Below are 19,342 nucleotides of genomic sequence, written 5' to 3'. Positions count from 1 at the left end.
CGTGGATCGTGCTTCAATAATAATTATCATTTATTTATAAAAATAAGATTTCAACACTTCTCACAGGGCCCTTGTGAGAAGAACATACATATTAAAAGGCAACCTAACAATGTATTAGGCAATAATATTAAAATTATAAACTTGGCATAGAGTAAAAATAGCAGAGTAAGATCTGTACCATGCAAATGTATTAGAAAGTTGCTCTTCTAGATGTTTAGGGTAAATGTGTCCCTTTTAGATACAGTAGCAAACAGTCTGTGTTATTAGAAATTGTTAGCGGTCTGTAAATTGTAGCTCAGGCGGTGGATAATGCTCCCGCAATGGCTGAGTGTCCGTGGTGTGCACAGTTCACTGTGCGGTGCTTCCAATTGTGAGCCTGGTCCAGTAGGGTCTGAGCGTGGTGGCAGTCGCTGTCGGATAAGGCGCTGGCAGGCGCCGAAGATCGTGATGGTGTCCGGGGACTGCTGGCGCTGGCGTGCGCTAAAGTTGGTATTCCTCACCGCTTTGCAGACAGGACCATATACTGGACGGCTGGAAGTTCCCCTCGTGGTGCCGGCGTCTGACGTCAGAGCCGGGATGGCTACACCAGAATAGTTGCACCGGGATGGATCTGAACTGCTGGACCGGGTAGGTAGCAGAGTGAGAGCGCTAATAATGGTACAGTTCATGAAGTGTAACTGGCCATGAAATTTGGGCACAGTTCGAGTACTACTATGCCAGTAGATACCGACTAGACGCGTTTCAGGGTTGTATAATATAACCCTTTCCTCAGTAGTCATGCCAAGTTTATAATTTTAATATTATTGCCTAATACATTGTTAGGTTGCCTTTTAATATGTATGTTCTTCTCACAAGGGCCCTGTGAGAAGTGTTGAAATCTTATTTTTATAAATAAATGATAATTATTATTGAAGCACGATCCACGTATATCTATTTTATACTCACCTAGAAGGTCCGGGCTACATTGTATTTTTTAATTTACAAATCTGTTTAACTTTCTGGAGCCAGTTGATAGAAGAGAAAAAAACATATTTTTTTCCTGGAATATCCCTTTAATACTCGGCTAGATGGCGCTGTTGCCTTTACTAAAATTCCTCCCAGCAAGGGGCCAAGAAATGGTGTCTCATGTACCCCACTCCATAGGGGTGACATAACACAGCTCATGATCTTAGGGCAGTGTTTCCCAACCAGGGTGCCTCCAGGTGTTGCAAAACTACAACTCCCAGCATACCCGGGCAGCCAAAGGCCGTAGAGAAGCCCTTATACACATTAGTCGGATGGTCCTGCTAACATCAGCATGTTTAACAATATTCTTCTAATGCAGGGTTTCCCAATCAGTGTGCCTCCAGCTGTTGCAAAACTACAACTCCCAGCATGCCTGGACAGCCAAAGGCTGTCCGGGTATGCTGGGAGTTGTAGTTTTGCAACTGCTGGAGGCACACTGATTGGGAAACGCTGATCTAATGAAGGCTGTCTGGGCATGCTGGGAGTTGTAGTTTTGCAACAGCTGGAGGCATCCTGATTGGGAAACACTGTCCTAGGAGGGCTGCCTTCTCCTTGATGTATAATTTGAGGATAAATTTAATTGTGGCCTCTTAGATGCGGTTTATACTTCAGACGCCCCTTCTGGTAAAGGAAGGACCCCCGGACCAAACCTTACTGTCCCTAGGAGCCCGAGTTGGGACCCTATGCCACGTGTGGGTTCCCCCATAGCTCCTGATGGCAATCCCAACAGCACGATCATCTAGTCCAGTGTTTCCCAACCAGGGTGCCTCCTGCTGTTGCAAAACTACAACTCCCAGCATGCTCGGACAGCCGAAGGCTGTCCGAGCATGCTGGGAGTTGTATTTTTGCAACAGCTGGAGGCACCCTGGTTGGGAAACACTCATTGAAGTGGGCGCCCGCGTTGTGCATGCCTTTCTTATATGAACTAATCCATTCCTCCGCTGTGGATATTAAACGCTTGCCTGTCCTGCCATAACCACCATACATAAGTATTAACCCCCTCCTCCCGAGTCCACCCGGCGCTCTGGTCCATCATCAGTGTCCTCGCCGCCCTCTTTGTTTGTGCAGTCGCAGACATTTTCCATCCATGCTACTGCGGTGTCTAGCAAACGCCTCTTACGGCTTCCACGCTCCATCTATCCACCGGCAAGAGAAACGAAGGAAGATGTATCTAAAGGAAGAACTGAGCTTCCTACAAACCCCCCCCCTAACTTCTTAGGGGTCGACTGTCTATTGGGGGGCCACGTAGGGCAGATCTTTATAAAAAATGACTTGGGGGGGAGATTTATCAAAACTTGTCAGGAGGAAAAGTTGTTCAGTTGCCCATAGCAACCAATCAGATCGCTGCTTTCATTTTTGCAGAGGCCTTGTTAGAAACGAAAGCAGTGATCTGATTGGTTGCTATGGGCAACTGAACAACTTTTCCTCTCGACAAGTTTTGATAAATCTTCCCTATAGTTTTTATAATACCGCCCCATATATATACAGGAATATAGGGGGGAGATTTATCAAAAAACCTGTCCAGAGGAAAAGGTGCCCAGTTGCCCATAGCAACCAATCAGATCGCTGCTTTCATTTCTAACAAGGCCTCTGCAAAATGAAAGCAGCGATTTGATTGGTTGCTATGGGCAACTGGGCACCTTTTCCTCTGCACAGGTTTTGGTAAATCTCCCTCTTAGTTGTTAGCGGCTGACATTTGTTAAAGGGGTTCTGTAGAGCTTAAAGGGGTACTCCGCCCCTAGACATCTTATCCCCCTATCCAAAGGGGATATGATGTCTGATTGCGGGAGGGGGGGGTGCAGCGCCGGAGGCTCGTGATGTCACGACCACGCCCCCTCAATGCAAGTCTATGGGAGGGGGCGTGACACCCCCTCCCATAGACTTGCGTTGAAGGGGCGTGGTCGTAATGTTACGAGCGGGGCGTGACCGTGACATCGCGAGCCTCCGCATCGCCAGTCATCCGGCACGGAGCAAAGTTCGCTCTGCAAATCTGTTTAACTGTCTGGCACCAGTTCATTTAAAAAAAATATATATAAAAATAGTTTTCCACTGGAGTACCCCTTTAAAGGGGTACTCCACTGGAAAACATTTTTTTTTAATAAACTGGTGTCAGAAACACACAGCAGCGAGGGTCTTTCCCCGTTTACTCTACTGATCCGTCATGGTCCGGACCAGTGTTTCCCAACCAGGGTGCCTCCAGCTGTTGCAAAACTACAACTTCCAGCATGCCCAGCCAGCCGTTGGCTGGCTGGGCATGCTGGAAGTTGTAGTTTTGACACAGCTGGGGCACCCTGTTTGGGAAACACTGGTCTGGACTAGAGATGAGCGAACTTACAGTAAATTCGATTCGTCGCGAACTTCTCGGCTCGGCAGTTGATGACTTTTCCTGCGTAAATTAGTTCAGCTTTCCGGTGCTCCGGTGGGCTGGAAAAGGTGGATACAGTCCTAGGAAAGAGTCTCCTAGGACTGTATCCACCTTTTCCAGCCCTCCAGAGCACCTGAAAGCTGAACTAATTTATGCAGGAAAAGTCATCAACTGCCGAGCCGAGAAGTTCGTGACGAATCGAGTTTACTGTAAGTTCGCTCATCTCTAGTAAGAACATGCAGGTTTGGCTGTTCGGGCCCACATTGATCATAACGGGGTACCATGTGATAATTTTCCCGCCTATGGATGAACCTTCCTACCAAAGGTGAGTGCAGCGCCCCCCACCTGTAGAAGTGTCGGCCATGGTGTGCACCCCCATACCTATTAACCTATGTTTGGTTCTCTTGATTAACCCTTCCATCCTTTACTCTTCCTAATGGAAAGGCCTAAGAAAGAAGAACCTTTCTCCAGGAGCAGTGGAGACCGACGTCCGAGGGATCACCGGGGTGGACTTATTCGGTACCACGGATGCTGTGGTCAAGCACGTCCTAGAGGTTGGTGTCAAGGGTCAAACCCCCCCCCCCAATAGATTGATGACTTACCATACAGATAAGTAATCACTGAAAACCCCCTATATATGGTTGACAATTACAGGGGGTACTCCGGTAGAAAACTATTTTTGTAAAAATCAACTGGTGTCAGAAAGCTAAACAAATTTGTAAATTACTTCTCTCCGAGAATCTTAATCCTTCCAGTACTTATCAGCTGCTGTATACTACAGAGGAAGTTTTTTTTTTTTTTTTTTTTTTTCTTCCCCCCTTTGTCTGACCACAGTGCTCTCTGCTGCCACCTCTGTCCATGTCAGGAACTGTCCAGAGCAGAAGAGGTTTGCTATGGGGATTTTCTCCTACTCTGGTGTCAGCAGAGAGCACTGTGTGGTCAGACAGAAAGGAAATTCAAAAAAAGAAAAGCACTTCCTCTGTAGTATAAAGCAGCTGATAAGTACTGGAAGGATTAAGGATTAATTATTTTTATATAGAGGTAATTTACAAATCTCTTAAGCTTTCTGAAACCAGTTGATTTAAAATAAATAACTCGTTTTCCAGTGGAGTACCTTTTTAAATTCTTTTCAATTAAATTTTTTATTTTTTTTTGTCCTGACAGGGACATGACCGTGGGGTTAATTGGGCGGCCTTCCACCCCACCATGCCTCTGATTGTGTCCGGGGCAGATGATCGCCAAGTCAAGATCTGGAGGATGAATGGTACGTACCCCCCTCCATCCCCCAATCCCTCTCTCTACCAGTGTTTCCCAGCCAATTTGCCTTCAGCTGTTGCAAAACGACACCTCCCAGCATGCCCGGACAGCCTTCGGCTGTCCGGGCATGCTAGGAGGTGTCGTTTTGCAACAGCTGTGGGCGCCTTGGCTGGGAAAACCCTGCTCTATATACATGTGGGGTGTGAGTTGGTTAGTTGCCTATTCTGTGGACTGGATTGATCTTTGTCTGTATCTCTGTTTTCCAGACTATACAGCACCCCCTACAGGCCAGTTCTCAGTAGACATGACTAGAGGTGTCGGCATGCATGTTCGCTGCCCTGTGTAGCATGTGTGTGTGTGTGTAGTTTTAGTGACCCCCCCCCCCCCCCACCTATGTGTCCACTAAATTTGCCCTTTCCCCTGGGATCCATTCAGCAGAGATCTTGGGGCTATCTAATGTCCCCTTTAAGATTTGTTCTCCCAACCGGCTCCAGAAAGTTAAACAGGTTTGTAAATTAATTCTATAAAAAAAAAAAAAAAAAAAAAAAAACTTAATCCTTCCAGTACTAATAAGCTGCCAAAGTTGAGTTGTTGTTTTCAGTCTGACCACAGTGCTCTCTGCTTACACCTCTGTCTGTCTCAGGATCTCTACAGAGTAGAAGCAAATCCCCATAGCAAACCTCTACTGCTCTGGACAGTTCCTGAGACAAGCAGAGGTGTCAGCAGAGAGCACTGTGGACAGACAGAAAAGAACAACTCATATTCAGCAGCTGATAAGTACTGGAAGGATTAGGATTTTTTTTTTTTATCAATAGAAGTAATTTCCAAAGCTGTTTAACTTTCTGGAGCCAGTTGATATGAACATTTTTTTTTTTTTTTTATACTAAAATCCCCCTTTAAGCTCACCTAAGTCAAGAGTAATTGCCACCTGGGGGCAGTAACACTACAGACGCCCAGGTTGCTGCAGCGGTATTATATAGTGGGGCTATAGCTGCTTTTATATGTGGCGAGCACCACCCTCCCCTTTCCTTTGCTGCCTTCCTGTATGTGTGTGACCTCTGTAGTGACAGGTTGACTTTTTCTTTTCTTTAGTACTATAACCCCCAGCATGCATTGCTAGTTGCAGCATAACTAAAGATCATTAGCATAATAAATTGCATTACGGCAAACTGTACTACAGGTAATGATAATACAGGATATAACTCAGGATCAGTACAGGATAAGTAATGTAATGTAATGTACACAGTGACCTCACCAGCAGAATAGTGAGTACAGCTCTGGAGTATAATACAGGATATAACTCAGGATCAGTACAGGATAAGTAATGTAATGTATGTACACAGTGACCTCACCAGCAGAATAGTGAGTACAGCTCTGAAGTATAATACAGGATATAACTCAGGATCAGTACAGGATAAGTAATGTAATGTATGTACACAGTGACCTCACCAGCAGAATAGTGAGTACAGCTCTGGAGTATAATACAGGATATAACTCAGGATCAGTACAGGATAAGTAATGTATGTACACAGTGACCTCACCAGCAGAATAGTGAGTGCAGGATATAACTCAGGATCAGTACAGGATAAGTAATGTATGTACACTGACCTCACCAGCAGAATAGTGAGTGCAGCTCTGAGGTATAATACGGGATATAACTCAGGATCAGTACAGGATAAGTAATGTATGTACACAGTGACCTCACCAGCAGAATAGTGAGTACAGCTCTGGAGTATAATACAGGATATAACTCAGGATCAGTACAGGATAAGTAATGTATGTACACAGTGACCTCACCAGCAGAATAGTGAGTGCAGGATATAACTCAGGATCAGTACAGGATAAGTAATGTAATGTATGTACACAGTGACCTCACCAGCAGAATAGTGAGTGCAGCTCTGAGGTATAATACGGGATATAACTCAGGATCAGTACAGGATAAGTAATGTAATGTATGTACACAGTGACCTCACCAGCAGAATAGTGAGTACAGCTCTGGAGTATAATACAGGATATAACTCAGGATCAGTACAGGATAAGTAATGTAATGTATGTACACAGTGACCTCACCAGCAGAATAGTGAGTACAGCTCTGGAGTATAATACAGGATATAACTCAGGATCAGTACAGGATAAGTAATGTAATGTATGTACACAGTGACCTCACCAGCAGAATAGTGAGTACAGCTCTGGAGTATAATACAGGATATAACTCAGGATCAGTACAGGATAAGTAATGTAATGCATGTACACAGTGACCCCACCAGCAGAATAGTGAGTACAACTCTGGCGTATAATACAGGATATAACTCAGGATCAGTACAGGATAAGTAATGTAATGTATATACACAGTGACCTCACCAGCAGAATAGTGAGTACAGCTCTGGAGTATAATACAGGATATAACTCAGGATCAGTACAGGATAAGTAATGTAATGTATATACACAGTGACCTCACCAGTAGAATAGTGAGTACAGCTTTGGGGTATAATACAGGATATAACTCAGGATCAGTACAGGATAAGTAATGTAATGTATGTACACAGTAACCTCACCAGCAGAATAGTGAGTGCAGCTCTGGAGTATAATACAGGATATAACTCAGGATCAGTACAGGATAAGTAATGTAATGTATGTCCACAGTGACCTCACCAGCAGAATAGTGAGTACAGCTCTGGAGTATAATACAGGATATAACTCAGGATAAGTACAGGATAAGTAATGTAATGTATGTACACAGTGACCTCACCAGCAGAATAGTGAGTGCAGCTCTGGAGTATAATACAGGATATAACTCAGGATCAGTACAGGATAAGTAATGTAATGTATGTCCACAGTGACCTCACCAGCAGAATAGTGAGTACAGCTCTGGGGTATAATACAGGATATAACTCAGAATATGTAATATACTTGTTATGTAGATAAATACTGTATGGAATAGTTTTTCTGTTTTAGTTGTAAGTTTTCAGCTCATATTTCTTGGTGTTTGGATCCTGCATGAGCCTTTTGCAGAACATTCAGTTTTTCGGGGGGTTTCATTTTGCCGCTTGTCTGACTCTTTTGTCTCCATTTGGCGCAGAATCCAAGGCCTGGGAAGTTGACACCTGTCGCGGGCATTACAACAACGTCTCCTGTGCTGTTTTCCACCCTCGCCAGGAGCTCATCCTCAGCAACTCTGAGGATAAAAGCATCCGCGTCTGGGATATGTCAAAGAGGTTAGCCGCAGCATGTTTTCAAGCTTGTCAATAACTTAAAGGGGCTATCTAGGAAAAAAACTTGATATAAAAAAAAATAACTGGCTCCAGAAAGTTAAACAGATTTGTAAATTACTTCTATAAAAAAATAAATACCCGTATTTATCGGGGTATACCACGCACCGGCCTATAACACGCACCCTCATTTTACCAAGGATATTTGGGTAAAAAAAGTTTTTTACCCAAATATCCATGGTAAAATGAGGGTGCGTGTGTGTGCATGTGTATACCCCGATACACCCCCAGGAAAGGCAGCGGGAGAGAGGCCGTCGCTGCCCGCTTCTCTCCCCCTGCCTTTCCTGGGGTCTAGAGCCCTGCTGCCCCTTCTCTCCCTCTGGCTATCGGCGCCGCTGCCCGTTCTGTCCCCCTGACTATCGGTGCCGGCGCCGATAGCCAGGGGGAGAAGGGGCAGCGGCACCGATTGCCGGCGCCGCTGCCCCGTTGCCTCCCCCCATCCCCGGTGGCATAATTACCTGGTTCGGGTCCGCGCTGCTCCAGGCCTCCGGCGTGCGTCCCCGGCGTCGTTGCTATACGCTGCGCGGCGCATGATGTCAGTGCGCCGCGCCGTGCATAGCAACGACGCAGGGGACGCACGCCGGAGGCCTGCAGCAGCGCGGACCCGAACCAGGTAATTATGCCACCGGGGATGGGGGGAGGCAACGGGGCAGCGGCGCCGGCAATGCCGCTGCCCCTTCTCTCCCCCTGGCTGTCGGCGCCGCTTCTCTCCCCCTGGCTATCGGTGCCGGCAATGGGGCGCCGGCACCGATAGTCAGGGGGACAGAACGGGCAGCGGCGCCGATAACCAGGGGGTGAGAAGGGCCGGCAGCAGGGCTCTAGACCCCAGGGAAGGCAGGGGGAGAGAAGCGGGCAGCGACGGCCTCTCTCCCCCTGCCTTTCCTGGGGGTGTATTGGCGTACAACACGCACATAGACTTTAGGCTAAAAATTTTAAAATAAATAAATACGGTAAATAAAAAAATCTTAATCCTTTCAGTACTTATCAGCTGCTGAAGTTGAGTTGAGTTGTTCTTTTATTTCTGACAACAGTGCTCTCTGCTTGTCTCAGGAACTGTCCGAAGCATTAGAGGTTTGCTATGGGAATTTGTTCCGTCTCTGGACAGTTCCTGAGAAAAGCAGAGGTGTCAGACACAAAATAACTCAACTTCAGCAGCTGATAAGTACTGGTAGGATTAATATTTTTTAATAGAAGTAATTTACAAATCTGTTGAGATATATATATATATATATATATATATATATATATATATATATATATATATTTTTTTTTTTCCTGGAATACCCCTTTAAAGGGGAGCTTCAAGTATACTAGGACTGTTGCTTAGCAACTTAGGCTGTAAGTAGTGGAGCAGTCCTTTTTTAGATTAGAGTTTCCTAATCAGTGTGTCCCCAGCTGTTGCAAAATTACAACTCCCAGCATGCTCGGACAGCCTTTGGCTGTCCGGGCATGCTGGGAGTTGTAATTTTGCAACAGCTGGAGGCACACTTTTTGGAAAGTGTGTGTTTATGTGTGTGTGTGTGTGTAATATATATATATATATATATATATATATATATATATATATATATATATATATACATACACACACACACACACACACACACACACACACACACACACACACACACACACACATACACACACACACACACACACACACACTTTCCAAAAAGTGTGCCTCCAGCTGTTGCAAAATTACAACTCCCAGCATGCCCGGACAGCCAAAGGCTGTCCGAGCATGCTGGGAGTTGTAATTTTGCAACAGCTGGGGACACACTGATTAGGAAACTCTCATCTAAAAAGGACTGCCCCACTACTTACAGCCTAAGTATATGTGTGTATATATGTGTGTGTGTGTGTGTGTGTGTGTGTATGTATATATATATATATATATATATATATATATATATATATATATATACATAGAATTTATATATCTTTTTTTTTTTTTTCTTTTATTTATTTATTTTTTCTTTTAATGGGGGAAAAAAAAATTTCAATATATATATTTTGAGGCATTATAATAACTGTGATAGTATAAATATTCTCATTGTCTATTCCCATCTAGAACCGGAGTCCAAACTTTCCGCAGAGATCACGACCGCTTCTGGGTCCTGGCCGCTCACCCCAACCTTAACCTCTTTGCAGCAGGTAAATTGACTTTACTACAAATATCCAACCTTATTATGCAGTGATCTCCTGCCTGTGGATGTCTCCGGCTCTTACAAAAAGGTCAGTTGTGCAGCATGCCGTCTGCCCTGAGCATGCTGGGAGTTGTAGTTTTGTACCAGCGGGCTGGGGGAACAGGGTTACACTACGTAAATTGCTTATTTGTTCCTGATTTGGAATCTGCTGTTAAACAGGACACGATGGAGGAATGATCGTATTTAAGCTGGAGAGAGAGCGGCCGGCCTACGCCGTGCACGGAAACATCCTGTACTACGTGAAGGACCGCTTCCTGCGACAGCTCGATTTCAACAGCTCTAAGGACGTGGCCGTGATGCAGCTCAGGAGGTGAGGTACACTCCGGAACCCTGGGGACATTACCGTACAGTTTACATTTAAAGGGGTACTCTGTTGGGGAAAAAAACATTTTCTCGGTCGCTCTTCATTGGGGGACACCTTACTGATGGGTATATGCTCTTGCCACTAGGAGGCGCTGACACTAGGGGAAAAAAAAGTCGGCTCCTCCCTGGCAGGATTTACCCGCCCACTGGAAGTGAAGTAATCAGTTTTAGCTTAGTGTCAGCAGGAGGCGGACACAGGTCTGGGAGCTCCCCAGACCTGGTCTCTTTTTTTTTTTTTTTTTCTTTCTTTTTTTTTCTCTTTTTATTATTATTCTCTAGTAAGGGCTGTTTAGTTGGCTTATTTTTATTTTATTTTTTTCTCCCTTTTGTTTCTCATTTTTAAGTGGGGTTCAGGAGCATGGTGCTACCTGTTCCCCCATATGCGACCAAAGGGGCATCCACGCCACCTCCCATATACTTACATTGAGGGGGCAGGGCGTGATGTCATGAAGGGGCGGGGCTATTACGTCACGAGCTCCCGTTGCCGGCTCCAGCGTTTGGAACACTTTGTTCCAGAAGCTGAGCAGCGCAGTACCCCTTTAATTACTTTCAAAAACAGTGCCATGTCTGTCCTCAGGCTGTGTGTGGTATTACAACTTGGCTCCATTCCCTTCATTATAACTGAGCTGCAATACCGCACAACCTGGGGACAGACATGGCACTGTTTTTGGAAAAAATCTGTTCTGTTTTTGTAATTCTGGATAACCCATTTTAACCAATTCGCTCTTTGACGATTTTTTATTTTTGCACTTTTGTTTTTTTCCTCCTCCCCTTCGAAAAATCATAACACTTTAAATTTTCCACCTACAGACCCATATGAGGGCTTGTCCTTTGCGCCAACAATTTTACTTTGTAATACCATTAATAATTTCACTAAAAAACCTCCAGTGAAACCAGAAGACAATTATTTGTGGGGCAAAATTGAAAAAAAAAAATGCCATTTTGTAATTTTTTTGCAGCTTCCGTTTCTACGCTGTGCAGTTTTCGGTAAAATTGACACCTTTATAATTATTCTGTAGGTCCATACAGTCCAAGGATACTATATTGGTTTGGTTTTTATTTTACTACTAAGTCATGGCCGTAAATGTTGGCACCCCAGAATTTTTTTTTTGAAAATTAAAGGAGAACTACGGGATTGAAAAATGTATCCCCTATCCTAAGGATAGGGGATAAGTTTCAGATCGCGGGGGGTCCAACCGCTGGTGCCCCCCCCCCTGCGCGATCTCCCGTACGGGGAGTGCTTCGGCTCTCCCATAGCAGTAAATGGAGGGCGTGTGTCAGCCGCCGCCTCAAGGTTACAAGTCCATCTCTAGAGATCTAGATTTGCCTTTGTCCACAGTGCGCAACATTATCAAGAAGTTTGTAACCCATGGCACTGTAGCTAATCTCATTGGGCGTGGACGGAAGAGAACAAATGATGAAAGGATAAGCAGCCCCAAACAAGTTCCAAAGATATTCAAGCTGTCCTGCAGCCTCAGGGAGCATCAGTGTCAGCGCGAACTATCCGTCGACATGTAAATTAAATGAAACGCTATGGAGGAGACCCAGGAGGACCCCACTATGGAGGAGACCCAGGAGGACCCCACTGCTGACACAGACATAAAAAAGCAAGACTACATTTTGCCAAAATGAACTTGAGTAACCAAAATCCTTCTGGGAAAACGTCTTGTGGACAGATGAGACCAACATAGAGCTTTTTGGTAAAGCCCATCATCCTACTGTTTACCGAAAAGAGAATGAGGCCTACAAAGAAAAGAACACAGTACCTACAGTGAAATATGGTGGAGGTCAGTGATGTTTTGGGTTGTTTTGCTGCCTCTGGCACTGGGGGCTTTGAATATGTACAAGACATCATGAAATCTGAGGATTACCAATGGATTTTGGGTCGCACTGTACAGCCCAGTGTCGGAAAGCTGGGTTTACATCCGAGATCTTGGGTCTTCCAGCAGGACAATGACCCCAAACATACGTCAAAAAGCCCCAGAAATGGATGGCAACAAAGCGCTGGAGAGTTCTGAAGTGTCAGCAATGAGTCCAGATCTAAATCCCATTGATCACCTATGGAGAGATCTTATAATTACTGTTGGGAAAAGGCGCCTTCCAATAAGAGACCGGGAGCAGTTTGTAAAGGAAGAGTCCAACATCCCGGCTGAGAGGTGTAAGAAGCTTATTGATGGTTATAGGAAGAGTGGTCCAACATTCCGGCTGAGAGGTGTAAGAAGCTTATTGATGGTTATAGGAAGTGACTGATTTCACTTATTTTTTCCAAAGGGTGAGCAACCAAATATTAAGTTAAGGGAGCCAATAATTTAGTCCAGCCCATTTTTGGAGTTTGGTGACATTATGTCCAATTTGCTTTTTTCCCTCCCTTTTTTGGTTTGGTTCCAATACACACAAAGGGAATAAACATGTGTATAGCAAAACATGTGTTACTGCAATCCTTTCCTGTGAGAAATACTTCATTTTCTAGAAATATTTCAGGGCGGCCAACATTTACGGCCATGACTGTTCATATACCTCGGCAATACCACATATGTTTATGTTTTTACTTACAGTTTTTTGTTTGTTTATTAAATGGGAAAAGGGGGCGATTCAAACTTTTATTAGGGAAGGGGTTAAACCATTAACTTTTTTAATATTATTTTTTTTTTGGCAGTGTTATAGCCCCCGTAGGGGACTATTACATGCAATATCTTGATTGCCAGCACTGATCAATGCTATGCCATAGCGTTGCATTGATCAGTGTTATCGGCACTCCACTGTTCCTGCCTGGATCTCGGGCATGGAGCAGTGAATTGGCGAACGGACGGCAGGAAAGAAGGTGAGAGACCTTCCTCTGTCCTCTCAGCTGATCGGAATGCCGTGGTTTCACTGCGGCGGTCCCAATCAGCCCAACGTTGATCGCGGTGTCGAAAGGGTTAATGCCGGACATCGGCCCAATCGGGGATGTCCGGCATTAGCTGTGGGTCCTTTTTGCTTATAGCAACTGGGTCCCACCAGGTATGATGTGCGCTCACCTGCTGTGCACGCTTCATCCCTCGGGATCCCGCAGTGGACGTACATTCGTGTCCATTTGCAGCAAGGGGTTAAAGGGGTGGAAAACATTATTTTTTTATTTATTATTATTTTTTAAATCAACTGGTGCCAGAAAGTTAAACAGATTTGTAAATTACTTCTATTAAAAAATCTTAATCCTTCCAGTACTTACCAGCTGCTGGTATGCTCCACAGGAATTTCTTTTCTCTTTGAACTTCTTTTCAGTCTGACCACAGTGCTCTCTGCTGACACCACTGTCCAGAGCAGGAGAGGTTTTCTATTGGGATCTGCTTGTACTCTGAACAGTTCCTAACATGGACAGAGGTGTCAGCAGAGAGCACTGTGGTCAGACAGAAAGGAAATTCGAAAAGTACTTGCTGTGGATCATACAGCAGCTGATAAGTACTGGAAGGATTAAAGGGGTATTCCAGGCAAAAACTTTTTTTTATATATATGAACTTGCTCCGGAAAGTTAAACAGATTTGTAAAATGACTTCTATTAAAAAAATCTTAATCCTTCCAATAGTTATTAGCTTCTGAAGTTGAGTTGCTGTTTTCTGTCTAACTGCTTTCTGATGACTCACGTCCCGGGAGCTGTGCAGTTCCTATGGGGATATTCTCCCATCATGCACAGCTCCCGGGACGTGACATCATCATTGAGCAGTTAGACAGAAAACTTCAGAAGCTAATAACTATTGGAAGGATTAAGATTTTTTTATAGAAGTAATTTACAAATCTGTTTAACTTTCCAGAGCCAGTTGATATATATAAAAATTTTTTTGCCTGGAATACCCCTTTAATCCTTCCAGTACTTATCAGCTGCTGTATGATCCACATCAAGTTCTTTTCGAATTTCCTTTCTGTCTGACCACAGTGCTCTCTGCTGACACCTCTGTCCATGTTAGGAACTGTTCAATTCGGGCAGCATAAAAATGACAGTGTCTTTACCTGTGATATCTCAACATATCCTTTGTATACTTAAACTATGTGCGTTTTTCCTCTGTACAGCGGCTCCAAGTTCCCAGTGTTCAACATGTCCTATAACCCTGCCGAGAACGCCGTCCTGCTATGCACGGTAAGAAACGGCTTTTATAACTGAAATAGTCTCAATTTTGGCGCAAAGGGCGCAAGTGTTTATGACACGGTTACTAGATTTCGTGTGTTGTATCCTGTGCCCTCACTTAGGTTTTGGATGTTGGGTGAGGTGAGCCCATCTGCTTGACAGTAAATTGTTCTGTGGTGCCTGGGGAACTATTAGGCCCCATTCACATGACTTCCAAAATAAGCTGGGCACCAATACAGTGGTCCCTCAACATACAATGGTAATCCGTTCCAAACGGACCATCGTTTGTCGAAACCATCGCATGTTGAGGGATCCGTGCAATGTAAAGTATAGGACAGTGGTCTACAACCTGCGGACCTCCAGATGTTGCAAAACTACAACTCCCAGCATGCCCAGACAGCCTATGAATAGTATAGTATATAGCAGTGGTCTTCAACCTGCGGACCTCCAGATGTTGCAAAACTACAACTCCCAGCATGCCCAGACAGCCTATGAATAGTATAGTATATAGCAGTGGTCTTCAACCTGCGGACCTCCAGATGGTGCAAAACTACAACTCCCAGCATGCCCAGACAGCCTATGAATAGTATAGTATATAGCAGTGGTCTTCAACCTGCGGACCTCCAGATGTTGCAAAACTACAACTCCCAGCATGCCCAGACAGCCTATGAATAGTATAGTATATAGCAGTGGTCTTCAACCTGCGGACCTCCAGATGGTGCAAAACTACAACTCCCAGCATGCCCAGACAGCCTATGAATAGTATAGTATATAGCAGTGGTCTTCAACCTGCGGACCTCCAGATGTTGCAAAACTACAACTCCCAGCATGCCCGGACAGCCGTTGGCTGTCCGGGCATGCTGGGTGTTGTAGTTTTGCAACATCTGGAGGTCCGCAGGTTGTAGACAACTGTTAGAGGAAGTTGTACTCACCTGTCCCCGCCAATCCGGACCGTCACCGCTCGTCACCGCTGCCCGGAATGTCGCCTTCCATCGCTGTCGCCGCGTCCCCTGGGTGTCCCCGCCGCTCCGGCAAGGCCTCTGCTTCCCCGACATCCGCGCTCTCCGTCGCCGCCATCACGTCGCTACGCACGCCGCTCCTATTGGATGACGTGATGACGTTGATGGAGAGCGCCGACGATGCAGGGGATCCCGAAGAGGACGCGCCGGAGCCCCGAGGACAGGTAAGTGATCGTCAGCGGACCACACGGGGCACTGTAAACGGCTATCCAGTGGCAGATGAAGCAGTCTGCGCTGCCGGATAGCTGTTTATGCGATGGCCCCGACATACAAAAGCATCGGGAGGCCATCGTATGTTGAAATGATCGTATGTCGGGGCCATCGTAGGTCGAGGGGTCACTGTAGTCATCTGCTACGGAAACAACCCCATTTAAACGAACATGGGTGCGTTCACACGGCCGTCTGTCCCTGTTTGTTTTTTTTCCCCCGTTTTGGTGCCGTTGTTGCTGCTTGTAAAAACGGTTGTAAAATAATCCCATTGATTTCAATGGGACTTATTTATTTTTTTATTTTTTTACAATCCTTTCACATCCGTTTACACCCGTTTGCGCTCATTTCCGTTTTTTTTTTTTTTTTTTTTTTTTTTTTTTTACGGGAGAAAAGACGGTGCATGCAGTATGCTCTTCTTAGCTCACGGAGGATTGCTTAAAACCGGTACCACTGTAACAAAGGTTTTGCTATGTGAAACCGGAACTAGTGTTCAGCCTCACATAGAAACGAGAAGGTTTCCAGTCACTGCCAGCAAGCTGAGCTCTTGAGAATGGAGATAACATATGGACTTATCTTAGATCGCACTGCACATGATATTATAATATAGATTTGTTTTATTTTACAGAGGGCCAGTAACCTGGAGAATAGCACATATGACCTGTACACAATCCCCAAGGACTCAGACTCCCAGAATCCTGATGGTAAGAGACGGGAAAGCGGCGAACATTTCATGTTTAATGTTAACATGTTGTTCATATTCTCTATGCGGTTTGCTTTAACCCCTTAAGGATGCAGGATGTAAATGTACGTCCTGGTGCGGTGGTACTTAATGTCCTGTACATAGAACAGATCAGTATTAGCAATCATGGTATTGCTATGAATAGTCCTCTATGGGGACTATTCAAGTGTAAAAAAAAAATGTAAAAGTAAAAAAAATGTGAAAAATCCCCTCCCCCAATAAAAAAGTAAAACGTCCTTTTTTTTCCTATTTTACCCCCAAAAAGCGTAAAAAAATAAATTTTATAGACATATTTGGTATTGCCGCGTGCGTAAATGTCCGATCTATTAAAATAAAATATTAATGATCCCGTACGGTGAACGGCGTGAACGAAAAAAAAAGTCCAAAATTGCTACTTTTTTAATACACTTTATTAAAAAAAAATTATAAAAAATGTATTAAAATTTTTTTTATATGCAAATGTGGTATAAAAAAAAAGTACAGATCATGGCGCAAAAAATGAGCCCCCATACCGCCGCTTATACGGAAAAATTAAAAAGTTAGAGGTCATCAAAATAAAGGGATTATAAACGTACTAATTTGGTTAAAAAGTTAGAATTTTTTTTTTAAGCACAACAATAATATAAAAGTATGTAATAATGGGTATCATTTTAATCGTATTGACCCTCAGAATAAAGAACACACGTCATTTTTACCATAAATTGTACGGCGTGAAAACGAAACCTTCCAAAATTAGCAAAATTGTGTTTTTCTTTTTAATTTCCCCACAAAGTGTATTTTGGTTGCGCCATACATTTTATGATATAATGAGTGATGTCATTACAAAGGACAACTGGTCGCGCAAAAAACAAGCCCTCATACTAGTCTGTGGATGAAAATATAAAAGAGTTATGATTTTTAGAAGGCGAGGAGGAAAAAATGGAAACGTAAAAATTTAAATTGTCTGAGTCCTTAAGGCCAAAATGGGCTGAGTCCTTAAGGGGTTAAAGGGGTACTCCGGTGGAAAACTTTTTTTTAATATTTTTTTTAATCAACTGGTGCCAAAAAGTTAAACAGATTTGTAAATCACTTCTATTAAAAAAATCTTTATCCTTCCAGTACTTTTTAGGGGCTGTATACTAAAGAGAAAATCCAAAAAAGAAATGCATTTCCTCTGATGTCATGACCACAGTGCTCTCTGCTGACCTCTGCTGTCCATTTTAGGAACTGTCCAGAGCAGGAGAAATCCCCATAGCAAACATATGCTGCTCTGGAAAGTTCCTAAAATGGACAGCAGAGGTCAGCAGAGAGCACTGTGGTCATGACATCAGAGGAAATGCATTTCTTTTTTGGATTAAGGAAGGTTTAAGATTTTTTTTTTTTTAATTGAAGTGATTTACAAATCTGTTTAACTTTCTGGCACCAGTTGATTTAAATAAAAAAAAAAAAAAGTTTTCCACGGGAGTACCCCTTTAATGTAGCAAATGCTGGTGTTTTGAGAGGTAAGTGATGTAATGGGTACTGTCACACTGTCATAGAGAAAAGTTTTGATAGGTCGGGGTCTAAATGTTCAGACCTTGACCGATCTCAAAATAGAGCTGGGAGAATTGTGCACTAAGCTCATTCTCTCCTGGCTCTAAACCATGTGATAGGTTCACATAATACAAGTCTATGGGACCATCTCGCTCCCATAGACTGAAAGCAGGGAGAAAACCATGTGGCTACTGATTGGTCTGGGTCTGAACCTTAGACTAGTGTGTTTTTCAAACAGTGTGCCTCCAGCTGTTGCAAAACTACAACTCCCAGCATGCCTGGACAGCCGAAGGCTGTCCGGGCATGCTGGGAGTTGTAGTTTTGCAACAGCTGGAGGCACACTGTTTGGATAACACTGACTTAGACCCGAACCGATAAAAACTTTTAATGTGTCTTTTTTTTCTTCTTTAAATGGGCACTCTAATTGGTACCTTTCATCAAAAAAACTTTTGATATATTATAGATTAATGTATGCAGAATAACTTTCCAATTGCATGTTATTAAAAAAAAAAAAAAGCTTCTTTCTATTTAATTTTCAACTTAAAAAAAAAAAAATGACCACTAGAGGTCTCCCTAACAGTCCTGGCCACGAGCCCTTTTTATAGATTTCAGACTTATGCTGGAGTCCTAAATCTCAGACTGCAGCCGGGACACAGACAAGCTCAGCTGGCAGCTCTGAATCTTCTCCTCTCTGTTTACAACTGCATGTGCAGAGAGAAGAAAGATCGGAGCTCAGATAGTAAAATGAATGAGGGCCTGCAGTACGGCAGAGTCAGGAGTATGCCCTGCTGTACTATGAGCACAGTGCTGGCTCCTGCCTGTCTGATTGACAGGCAGGGAGCAGTGCTGAGCTTGTCTGTGTCCCGGCTGCAGTCTGAGATTTAGGACTCCAGCATGAGTCTGAAATCTATAAAAAGGGCTTGCGGCCAGGACTGGTAGGGAGACCTCTAGTGGTCATTTTTTTCAAAGTGGAAAATTAAATAGAAAGAAGTATATTTTTTAATAACATGCAATTGGAAAGTTATTCTGCATACATTAATCTATAATATATCAAAAGTTTTTTTTGATGAAAGGTACCCTTTAAAACAGATTTTTGCTATTACACTCCTTATTGTAAATAAATCTTTTTAATATCCTTTTTTTTTCTTTTTTTTTAAATAAAATGAATTTTTCTCTGTTTTATTTGTGTTTAAAAAAAAAAAAGCTGCCACTAGGTGTCTTCCTACTTGTCCAGAGCACATTTCCCTCCCATCTCTTGCTCAGACTTTAGACTCCTGCTGGACTGGCAGAAGTTGAA

At 43.8% G+C, this 19,342-nt stretch overlaps 1 protein-coding gene across 2 annotated transcripts in view; it reads left to right on the top strand.

The window, feature by feature from the left end:
- COPA (COPI coat complex subunit alpha) overlaps nt 1–19,342 on the top strand; it is a 60,664-nt gene that overhangs the window by 14,064 nt on the left and 27,258 nt on the right. Inside the window, exons 1-8 of one of the 2 annotated variants that reach the window (XM_056544900.1) lie at nt 3,662–3,695; nt 3,815–3,924; nt 4,535–4,634; nt 7,707–7,842; nt 9,968–10,050; nt 10,263–10,413; nt 14,511–14,577; nt 16,420–16,495. In XM_056544900.1, coding sequence (XP_056400875.1) covers nt 3,677–3,695; nt 3,815–3,924; nt 4,535–4,634; nt 7,707–7,842; nt 9,968–10,050; nt 10,263–10,413; nt 14,511–14,577; nt 16,420–16,495 — 742 coding nt within the window. In that variant the 5' untranslated portion in view covers nt 3,662–3,676. Of the gene's footprint in view, nt 1–3,661; nt 3,696–3,814; nt 3,925–4,534; nt 4,635–7,706; nt 7,843–9,967; nt 10,051–10,262; nt 10,414–14,510; nt 14,578–16,419; nt 16,496–19,342 lie in introns of those variants that run through there. The other variant, XM_056544899.1, reaches the window with a different exon arrangement.

Source organism: Hyla sarda, chromosome 11 (assembly GCF_029499605.1).
Source record: "Hyla sarda isolate aHylSar1 chromosome 11, aHylSar1.hap1, whole genome shotgun sequence".
In the NCBI taxonomy this organism is placed as follows: Eukaryota; Metazoa; Chordata; class Amphibia; order Anura; family Hylidae; genus Hyla; species Hyla sarda.
This window is presented reverse-complemented; position numbering and strand designations above follow the sequence as displayed.